The sequence below is a fragment of the Pteronotus mesoamericanus genome, unplaced genomic scaffold (assembly GCF_021234165.1).
Source record: "Pteronotus mesoamericanus isolate MK-2021 breed Mesoamerican mustached bat unplaced genomic scaffold, CSHL_Meso_final contig_164, whole genome shotgun sequence".
Taxonomy (NCBI): domain Eukaryota; kingdom Metazoa; phylum Chordata; class Mammalia; order Chiroptera; family Mormoopidae; genus Pteronotus; species Pteronotus mesoamericanus.
The window spans coordinates 134,308-146,301 of NW_026555065.1; the positions used below are offsets into that span (position 1 = coordinate 134,308).

Sequence of the window (11,994 nt, forward strand, 5' to 3'; positions counted from 1 at the left end):
ATAGCCTACTTTTATCCCAAATGGGCGAAAGTTGTGACCAGACATTTGATAAAAGAAGGTGTACTAATGGACAGTAAACACATGAAAAGGTGTTTAAGCTCACAAGTCATCAGCAAAAAAGAAATTAAAACCACAATGAAACAGTATTTCACATCCACTGAAAGAGATGAAATTAAAGACTGATAAAACCAAGTGTTGAGATATAGAGCAACTAGAACCCTGTACGTTGGTAGTGGGAGTGGAAAGTGTATAACCACTTTGGAAACTTGTTGGCAGTTGCTGATAAAGTTAAATATATATCTAGCTTAAGACCTAGCAATTTTACTCCTAGGTATTTAATCCTAGATAAATGAAAATTCTGTTCCCAAAAAGACTTATACATGAATATTCAAGTAGTTTTATTTATGATAGCCAAAAATTAGAAACAACTCAAATTAGAGAACAACTAGTTCTAATTTCCATCAAGAAAATGGGTAAACAAATTGTGGTAGATTTATAAAATGGAATACTACCCAGCAATAAAATAAGAGAACAAACTATTGCTATATGCAGTAACAAAGCTACAATTCACAGACATTACATAGAGCAAAAAAAAAAAAAAAAAAAGCCAGACCCCAGAGAGTACATATTGTATGATACTATCTACATGAAGTTTAGAAATAGATAAAATTAATGGTGATAGAAATAAAAATGGTGGGTGGTTGCCTTTGAGGAATGGAGATTGAATGATAGAAATATTCTATATCTTGCTTAGTAAACCATATTTCAGAACTCATTGAATTGTACACTTCAGATCTGTGCATTTTACTGTCTCCATAAAGGACATAAATCTTACACACATACCACTGAAAGATCATGTGTGATGCAGTGCTAAAATACGGTTTTGGTTCAATTACATGGGAGTATTTTTGGATTTTTAGTAGTATCTGTCATTATAGCTTTCAGAAAGTACTTTTGTACTAGACTGCTTATATTACGTTTCCTTTGAAGATCGTTTCTGTAATAAGGCAACAGCTTCCAGTATGAAGGAAAATCTTAATTTGGAGTAATTGAGCTATTAGAGTTTTATGGACTCTGGGAATTAAAACATTTGCTATCCTATTCTCTGATGTAAGAATTGGTCCTTAAATAAATATAATAAAAGCATACTTTTCAGTAGCTAAATAATCTCAAAGCTAACTATTAATTTAAAAAATAAGAAATTTTGCTCAATTGGGGTTTGATTCACTTATCATTACTTCTCATTATTCATGCCAATTACTGGTTCAGTTTAAGATTAGATGAATCGTAATAGTAATTTAAAAGGCTTGGATTTTTTTTTGCCAAGAGCTACATTTCCTTAAGTCATTCTTAGCTCTGCCACCCAATTGATCCTCTAAGGGGTATATGATCTCTCTTTTTAAAATCCTTCTCTATATTTGAAGCTCCAAGATTAGCAAGAGGAGAGTGAATGCATAATAATTCTTAATAATGAATTAACTTTTGCTAGGTAAACAATTTTAACCCCAGAAATTTTACTGTAAAATCACTGATGGAGTATTTTATGTTAGCTTTTATCTTTCCTAATATTATTACTTTTTAAAATTGTTTCATTTTAATTATGCATATACTTAAAGCTTTCTGTTTAAATATCACCTTTTTATTTATCCATGGGAATTATATGGAAGAATCTTGATAATCCTGTTGATTATTTTTTTTAATTTTACTTACTACAGGAATCAAAACTGTATGTTACTGTTATCTGCAACCATTAAGAATGGTGGTAAAGTTGTATGAATTTTACACTTAGAGCACTTCTATTAACAATAGTACTGCTATGATCTGAACAGGAACGAGTTCAAAAGACCTTTCCTCATCCAATCGATAAATGGGCTATAGCTGATGCACAGTCTGCCATAGAGAAACGAAAACGAAGAAATCCTCTCTTACTGCCTGTGGACAAAATCCATCCTTCACTGAAGGTAATAAAAAAAAATTAAACATTGGGGAAGTCCTTTATAACAAGTAATACTTACCTGTAATATTGGCATATATATAGTATGGTCTATGTTATTATATATGTGCACTTGAGTGTGTATATGTTTGTACTTATATTTATTTCTTAATAGGTGTACAAAATGAAAATAAGTATACTTTGATAAAATCAGATTGCCGTTCAAATAACATTAAAAGTTAATGATAAGCAATAATGCATCTTTATGGCATCTTCTGATGACTACTACCCCTGACTGATTTTCAACCTTTTGTTGATTCAGAAAATACACAGCAAAGGGGAGAGGGGCGGATTGGAGGTGGCAGAGGGTATAGGGAGGATAAATGGTAATGGAAAAAATACAATTAAAAAAAAGTTATTTTTAAAAAAAGTGTCAAAAACTGTGATTTCAGAACTGTTTTTAAATTAATCTGTATTTACCACAGATATTTGTATATACATTGGAAAATAGACTAGGAATTATTAATTAGCCTATAGAAAATACTTGGTGTACATGGATTTGGATACCCCTTGCTAGCAATTTTAAGACCCTCTCTTCCCCATACACGTCTTCTCAACAGAAACCATTGTAATTTGGGGATGTTGGTTAAATCAGAGTCCTTGAAGATAGCAGATACTTGTCAGATGGATTTTGGATAATGTATTAATTAAGAGGTTTTTGGTGAAGCCCAGCCCAAGTTTTCTATATTAGAATGAACTCTTTTTGTTTGACACTAAAGGCAGAATTGTTAGATTATGGGGTCTCTTTTTTAAGAAAGCCCCTGGTACTGGAACCAATAACTCATTTTATATCTTACCATACCTGTAAGTATTGACATTTGGTTTACAGTAAGTTCTTTATAAGTGAGAATATTAAGTTAAATTTCAAGTGTTTAACTGGTACTTGATAGTGCCATTTTTTAAGAATTAAATTGTTAATTTTTTTCCACAGGAAGTTTTAGGGTACAAAGTGGACTACCATGTGTCCTTATATATCGTGGCTGTACTAGAGTATATCTCAGCTGATATTTTGAAATTAGCTGGTAATTATGTTTTTAATATTCGACATTATGAAATATCTCAGCAGGACATTAAAGTGTCAATGTGTGCAGATAAGGTAAGTATTAAAAGGTATTTAAACTTAACTTGAATAATAGTGACTATATAATATGTCTGCCTCCCTCTTTTAATGATTATATTAGTAATTTTTATAAGTCTTTGTTTTGGAAGACAGGAAAATGCTGACTTTACAAACTAACCATGATATTTCCAGATTTTTTATCATGTGACAGGATGAAAATCTCTCTTTTTTCCAATAAGAATCTTTTGCCTATAGGAAGGAACATGCAGAACCTCAAACAAGTTTAAGAAAAATAGTTTGAGTTTGTTTTTATTTATTTATTTGAGTTTTATATTTTTAGAAAGAGAATATGTATAGAGTATTCAGATACTTTTAAGCATAAGAAGTAATTTTGAAAAACATACTTGGGTTTCATAGAATAGTTTTGTGGAGCATGGCTAGAGAGAAAAAGACTTTGCAATGCGAAAGTTACTTCTTTTTGATAATTTGTTACACTTATCTTCTTTTTTCCTGGCTGTAAGCTACTAATGAAAGAAATTGAATCTTTATTATTTTTTTTTGCCCTCTTCCTTTTATTCCCTTTTTTACTTTCCTTCCTTTTTTTCTTACTTTTTAAGTCAATACTTTTGAGTACCTGTTATGGACTAGTCACTGTTCTGAGCATTGAAGATACAGCAGTGAACAGGTCAGCAAACCCTGTGTTAAAAATGTATTTTAGTGGGAAATAAAAATAATGTAAACAACTAATTGTAGCACAGTGTAATTAAAGCCATTAAGCGGATAAGTCAGGGGTGTAGGGATGACCAGGAACACTTGACAAAGATACCATCTAAACTAGACCTCTAAGGGTGAATGACCCTCAGGATCTGGAAGAGCCCAGTGGTTCTCTACTTTGACAGTACATCAGAATTACCAGAAAGCTTTTAAAGAATCCTGATGCATCTTGCCCACAAAGATTCTACTTTACTTAGCGTGGATTGGGCCTCCAAGCCTCAGTATTTTCAAATTTTTTTTAAAATAACTCAGGTGATTCTGATGAGCAGTTATGATTGAGAGCCACTGTACTATGCCAGTCTCAAAAATTATTTTTTACTTAAATTTCACAGTAAAAATTTTCTTATTTCTATTTGGACTTCTAAAACTGTGATTATATTTTTTTACTTTGTTTTGTTTTTATCGCATTTTTAGTAAAATTGCCTGTGCATTGAACCACTTGAGAGAGTAAGTTGCCAACATAATTTAGTGTCCTACAGACAAAAACACTCTCCTACATAACAACAATATGACAATTAAAATCCAGGAAATTTATGTTGATACATTATACCATCTAATCCTCAGATCCCATTCAAGTTTTGCCAGCTATCCTAATGATGTCCTTTATAACAAAATAATTCGGTCCAGAATCTTTATTGCATTTAGTTGTCATGAATGTTTTTCTCTTTCCCTTTCTTCAGTCTGAAACAGTTCCTCATTTTTCCCTTAACTTTTACTACCTTGACACTTTTTAGTATTACATCAGTTATTTTTTAAAATATGCTTTATTTTTTTCTGATATTTTCTCTGGATTAGATTCAGGTTATAGATCTGTGACAGGAATATCATAGAAGTGGTGCTGTGTTCTTCTCATTGCATTTTCTCACATAGCACACAATTTCATTGTTTTCCATTACTGGTGATGTTCGCTTTGATCACTTGATTAAGGGGTTGTCTCTTAGGCTTCTCTACTGTGAAGTACTCTTTTCCTTTTTTGTAATTACAAATAAATATTTTGTGGAATATTTTGAGACTGTGTAAATACTTTGTTCCTCATCTCACTTTAAGTTTATTCATTTGTTTATTTTAATATGGACTCATGGATTCTTGTTTAATCAGTGCGCCCTAATCCATTACTTTATTATTTAAATACTCTGTTGTCCCAGATTTGGCCAGTGGGAGCTTTTTCAAGTTGGCTTCTTTGTCCCTGTCATTCTTTGAGCACTCTCTTTTGATACAAGACTAGGTTCAACTTGTTCTTTACCTGTTGCTAAAGAATTGGTTGTTTTCTAAAATACCGTGGTTCCTTTTAGTGGCAGATGGTATTTAGAAACCAAGATCTGGGTGCTAGATGAGCTTATTGTTATTTGAGTGTTATTGCTCTGCTCTCTTGGAGGCCAGAGTTGGGGAAAACACATATATTTGTGTGTATATCTTATATATGCACGCACACATATTTATTTCTTAGGTCACAGATCTCTCCAAACCAAATCCAGTATCACAGGTTTATTTTAGTCTCTCCTTTTTCATATTTATAGTTTCCTTCTCTGAAAAGAAGAAACCTGGCTCCCATTTTTCTTTTTGTTTTTTTTAAAGATTTTATTTATTTATTTTTAGAGAAAGGGGGAGGGAGGGAGAAAGAGAAGGAGAGAAACATGGATGTGAGAGAGAAACATTGATCAGTTGCCTCTCGTAGACACCCTGACCGAGGACTGAACCCTCAAAGCAGGCATGTACACTGACTGGGAATTGGACTGCAACCTTTCACTTTGATGATGCCCAACCAACTAAGCCACACCGGCCAGGGCCCATTTTTCTTAATATATTTTCCTATTTGATCAATTCTCCTACGTAACCAACCTCCAAGCAGGCCTCTTTTCTGCTTGTGTAGGCACCCTCCTTATTCCTATTTTGGCTGGGAAACCTCTCTTCCTTTTATAAACACAGTCCTTACTCCCTCACTCAAGCTCTGACCATACTGTGTTGGGCTGCTGCTTTGGACCACCTTCTCTAGCACCCTTCAGCAAGCTGCCTTGTCATGTGGATAGTCTCTTTACCCCAAATGCTCTCTAACCTCCTGTGTTAGGTGTGCCCCTCTCTATAGACACCCTCTTTACTCCACTCAGAGTCTGTCACCCTGAGATGGACCACCCTAGCTTTTCACCACCCCCGTGTTGCAGGGAGTCTTACCTTATTTACTCCATGTCCTCCTCCCCTGCCCATTAGCCTTGGACAGAATTGTTGAGAAACTGTGGGAAGGAAAGACTATACCATATTTGAGGTTCACCTTTTCCATGAGTCTTTTAAAGGTAAAAGCAATTAAATTCTAACAATTACAGTTTCAGAATTACAAGAGGCCAAATCCTCACGAGGAACTGACAAATCATCACATAGCTTCTGTTTGGGCACTGGGAAATCCATTTCTTAAAAACTGTTCATCCATTTTTATAAAATTCTAATTAGGTGAAATATCTTTCTTATTCAAAGTTAAAGTAGACTTCACTGTTTTTGTTTTTTAAATATTTTGTTTATTTATTTATTTTTAGAGAGAGGGGAAAGGAAAGAGAAAGAGAGGGGGAGAAACATCAAAATGTGGTTGCCACTCACGCCCTCCCACTGGGGACCTAGGCCACAACGCAGGCATGTGCCCGGACTGGGAATCGAAATGGCAACCCTTTGATTCACAGGCAGGCACTCAGTCCGCTGAGCCACACCAGCCAGGGCCTCTGTTAACTTTCATTCATTAATTCTAATTCTTTCTCCTGAATTACATTAAATAAGACCAAACTATTTTTCAGAATAAGTTATTTGAAGTATTTTTTAATGTGCTAAATCTTTACCTTTTGAGACTTTAAAAAATAGTCTTCATGTGACTTGATTTTTAGATCCCACTATTATTTTACTCTTAGCCTGTAATTTCTAAAACTAAAGACAACAATGTGGATTTGGTTTGACCAACACAGATTACAATGAAATTCCTTCCTTTATTCTATGTTATTGTTTTATAATTTCAGCATTTTGCGGGGGAGGGCACCCATGTCACTCTGCTTATTTATTGAGCTTTGCAGATGTCTAAATCCCCTAGGACTTTTCACATGTGGTATTATTTATTATGCTATGTCTTTGATTCCTTACAACTTGCTGTTGATTTTTTTTGGGGGGGGGGAGTTTGAACTCAAATTTATCCCTCGAGCATTTCATACTGTTATTGAGACTGTGCATCAGCATATCAAGATAAAAAAAATCTAATTTTGTCACTCAGCATTTTCAGTATCCTTCCCAGCTTTTAAAAATGTATACAAATGTGAGAAATAGTTTTAGTTGGAATTATTAAAAATATTGAAAAAACAGTATACAAGAAATGAGATCCTCCTTACGTTATTAGAGGGTTGCTTCTAGGAATAAATTACCACTTTTTTTTTTTTTGGCCTTTTGGTCAGCTACTATTTTGCCTTTTGTTGAACTCAGTGCTCAAGAAACTTTATCTGTAAAGGACCAGAAGGTAAATATTTTAGGTTTTGTGGGCTATACAGTCCCTATTGCACCTATTCATCTTTGCCTTCATAGCATGAAGGCAGCCATAAACAAATGAGTGTGGGATGTGTTCTAGTAAAACTATTGCAGTGGGTGCAATATGGCCTGTGGGCTATAGTGTGCCTGTCCCTTTCTACCATAATCCCAAATTTGTTACGAGACTATCATATGCTTGGCTTAAAATTAAGATGACTTTATTTCTGGATCTTGTCATGTGAGTGGAATAATGAGATTAGTATGACATGGTGTGATCTTAGTAAACCAAACTCTGCTTCAAGAGCTCACAAACCATCTTGTTTAGTAAACTATTTGAATAAATGATTTCTAGGGATCTGTATAAATTACCAGGCAAGATCATATAATTTGCCAGACAAGTAACTTAAGAATCAACCTTTTTTCTTTACATTTAAGAATAAAAACTGCATTTGATTATATGAGGTATTCTGGTACATCAAAGGTTGCTTAGAATAGATGATCACAGGAAAGAATTGTGTAGCTCAACCCCTACTATATTTGTCACTATTAAGGACACTAGTATTCAGACTGGAAAAATAAAACATGTGCTTAAGGGGAAAATTGATGTGTAAGAAAGACAAGAGAATCTAAGAAAGACAAGAGAATAAGACAGCACAGAGCTACTCTGAGGTTTACTTCTTCAAAAACGCCAATACAAAAGAACCTATGCACCCCAATGTTCATAGTAGCACAATTTACAATAGCCAAGTGTTGAAAGCAACCTAAATGCCCATCAGTAGATGATTGGATCAAAAAATTGTGGTACATATACACAATGGAATACTATGCAGCAGAAAGAAAAAAAGAACTACTAAACTTCGCGACAGCATGGATGGAACTGGAGAGCATTATGCTAAGTGAAATAAGCCAGGGGGCGAAAGACAAATACCATATGATCTCACCTATAAGTGGAACCTAACCAACAATACAAAGATGCAAGGAAAATAAGACCAGCAACACTGAAAGGAAAAGAAATCAACAGAGACAAGAGGGAAGGAGGGAGGTGGGGTGGGGAAAAAGAAGGGAAGGGGAAAGTCAAGGAACATATAGCAAGGACTCATGGACAAAACCAAAGGGGAAGAGCTGAGGGAGGGAGGGAGGGAGGGAGGGGGCAAGGGAAAGTGGTGGGGCATAGGCAGAGACAAATGTATTTGAAAAAATAAATTAAAATAAATTAAAAAAAAAAAAAAGAATCATATCTTTGTAAGTCCCCACCCCCCAAAAAAGTTTACTTCTTCAGGCCCAGATGTAATAGGAGTTGATTTCTGTTTTTTTCTTTCATGGTAATTTTAGTCCATCTGTTTGAAAAACTGGCCATACTTCATTGAACATTACCAATAAAATTCTTTTTATTGTTCTAATATTTTTTTGATCCTTAACTCATCTGTGGTTTAGCCTCTTTTACAAGTCTAATAGTTTACAAACATACACAATACATGCATTTTTTAAGTAAATATTTTCTGTGCACTTACTCTCTGTCAAATGCTGTGGATTTGAAGATAAAATCATGGTTCTTATCCTTAGAAATTTCAGTACAAGTGTTTATATTGGAAAGAGAAGATTGCTACTGGTGGACCTAAGCCAGTAGAAAAGATTCTAATAGTGGAGCAAGAGAGAGTGGGAAAAGCTGTACAAAGAAAATCATACATGAGCTGAGCGATGAAAATGGCTAGGTATTTGTCAGATGAATACTTGTGATACTTGGAAAGAAAGTAAGAAGACATTCTAGACTGAGGAGAATACAAGGAACTAACCAGATTTAAGGGATATTTCTGAATTAACATTAACGGTTGGGGACTGCTTTGATATAGAAGTTGGAGAGGTGGCAGGTCTAGGATAATGAGAAGTTTTCTAATTATGATGATCAAGTAGGTGATGTTATTAGTGATTGTAGGTGGAGTACTCTTATATAGGTTTGGTCAGACAGGGAGATAAGTCTTTCGTAACACTTGTCTAGAGTCCAGAGAGATGCTGAGGCTAGAGATAAACACTTAAGGAATCATTATCATCTAGATAGTAATTGGAAATCACCCGAGAAGGTGAGCTCATGTAAGAGAGAGTATAGTAGATGTAACTGATTACATTTAAATATTTCTGAGTTAGATTCAACAAGATCAGGAGGGCAGTGTTTAATTTGTTAATTGCTATATTTTATCAGTAACTGTTACAGTTTCTGGTGATCGTTAAATAAAAACAATTTCATAATGAATGATTATTTCATAGTGTGTTGTCAGAATTTCCTCTTATCTCTTTGAAGTTGTTTTGTTTTGGAGCTTCCTTTTTGGGATTATTTCTTTTTTCCCTGAACTCTTAAGAAAGTAGTTTTCAGTCAGTCTTGAATATATAATTAAGTAGGTCCAACTTTTCTTCATTAACTATGTTTAATTATGAAAAGTATGGTCACCTTTTTCATGTTACTTTTTATTTACAACTAGTTGTTGCCTGTTGATTGACTGATGTCCATACCAGCAGTCTTTACTATCTTCTGAAAAGGGGAAATTGTTGCTATAGCAACTTAAACATCTTTGGGTTGCTTGGGTTTAACAAATAAATTTAATAGCAGTTGTTAATGTAGTAAATAAGCTTCAGAAAAGTATCACACTTTTAATCTATTGTGTGCCTATATTATAGTATTGTGTCATTTACTATTTTTCTTCTTCAAACTCATCTAAGTGCATAAAACCATATTTATAGGTAGGGCAAGGAACTACCATTTTGAATGTCTGCTATTTGCCAGATAGAGTAGTGTGCATTTTATGTATATTACCTCATTGGATTCTTTTATCAGTTCTATGTTATATATAAGGAATCTGACTTTTAAAAGAACAATCATCTGTAATCACAGGTAAGTAAAGAGTTGAACTAGAATTTTAGTTTGGATTGTTCTCCAAAGCTATGCTCTTTTTGCTATTTGTGTGTGTGTGTGTGTGCACGCGCGTGCGGGCGTGCGGGTACGCACACGCGTGCACGTATCACACACAAATATATATTTCACTATTAGGTTTATCTTATTCCAGAAATACTTCTTTTTCTCCTTCAAATTTTCATATTTCTCTTGAATTTTTTCATATATATTAACCTGTAATACACATGATTCTCATTGTTTAGTATGTTTAATTGCAAGTACTTTGAAATGGCTTTTTAAAAGTAAGGAAAATAAGTTATGCATTATTGATTTATTCCTTAGGTTTTGATGGACATGTTTGATCAGGATGACATAGGTTTGGTTTCTCTCTGTGAAGATGAACCTAGCTCTTCAGGTGAATTAAACTACTATGACCTTGTCAGGACTGAAATTGCAGAAGAAAGACAGTATCTGCGGGAACTAAATATGATCATAAAAGTGTTTAGAGAAGCCTTTCTTTCTGACAAAAAGTTGTTTAAACCTTCTGTAAGTACCTTTTTGGGTTTGGAATTCTGTCTACCCCAAAGTCAAATAGCAGCTGAAAATCATTAATAGTAATTTTGTATACCTTATGAGTATACAAAACAAAAATTTGCTTTCATGTAGTATTTATGGGTTTTTTAATTGTGTGACTATTATACTGATGTAGTAAGTTTGGTGACAATGAAAATTAGACACAAAATGAGAAAGGGGGATTACACTGGAATGAAATCTTTTTCTGCTATGCAGTATCTAAGATTTATAATCATTCATTTGAAGGTAGTAAAAAAAATGTGTGGTCTAGAAAAGACATACTTTTTACTCTATTTTGGTAGGTACTTTAAGGCAGTAAACAGTGGAACTTTATAAGAATAAAAGTTTATACAGATTATCATATAAACAAAGGCAGAGCTGCTCTGCTAGAAGACAGGGTGGGAGTGGGGAGAGTAGTATGGGGATCTGGGAAGCTTTGTCCTTTTTATATCTGTAGCTTTGAAAGTCAACTCTAAAGAATCCAGCTAGACAACTACTTTTTTTTTCTTTCTTTTTTTTTTTAATCCTCACCTGAGGATATGTTTATTGAATTTCTTTTTTTTTTGTAGAGAGAGAGACAGACAGACAGACAATGATGTGAGAGAGACACATTGATCGGTTGCCTCCATATGTGGCCCTGACCTGGGACTGAACCCACAACCTAGGTATGTGCCCTGAATGGGAATTGAACCTGCAACCTTTTGGTATATGGGACAACACTCCAACCAACTCAAGCCACCCAACCAGGGTGACAAATATTCTTTTTAAAAAAGGAATTTTTCCAGGGAGACAAATACCTTTTTAAAAAAAAATTTTTTTTTTCCGATATACTAATCATGAAATATCGGGAAAACAAATGAAAACAATTCTGTCTACAATTGCAATGAAAAGGATAAAATACTGATGAATAAACTTAACAAAGGAAGGAAAGGGTCTATACATACACTGAAAACTACAAGACTCTGTTGTGAGCAATTGAAGAAGACACAAAGAAATGGAAAGATATTCCATGTTCATGGATTGGAAGAACCAACATAGTTAAAATGGCCATATTACCTAAAGTGATAGACAAATGTAATGTAATCCCCATCAAAATACCAATGGCATTTTTCAAAGAAATAGGACAAAAAATCAAATTTGAAAAAAAAATTTATAGTACAATGTTAGGTAAAGTTTTATTAAAATTAAAAACATCAAAATTATATGGAACCATGAAGGACA

At 34.0% G+C, this 11,994-nt stretch overlaps 1 protein-coding gene across 2 annotated transcripts in view; it reads left to right on the forward strand.

Moving 5' to 3' along the window:
• Positions 1-11,994, forward strand: part of LOC129064134 (son of sevenless homolog 2) — a 93,982-nt gene that overhangs the window by 21,632 nt on the left and 60,356 nt on the right. For both annotated transcript variants that reach the window (XM_054565210.1, XM_054565211.1), the window contains exons 3-5: positions 1,830-1,961; positions 2,925-3,089; positions 10,543-10,746. In XM_054565210.1, coding sequence (XP_054421185.1) covers positions 1,830-1,961; positions 2,925-3,089; positions 10,543-10,746 — 501 coding nt within the window. The remainder of the gene's footprint in view (positions 1-1,829; positions 1,962-2,924; positions 3,090-10,542; positions 10,747-11,994) is intronic.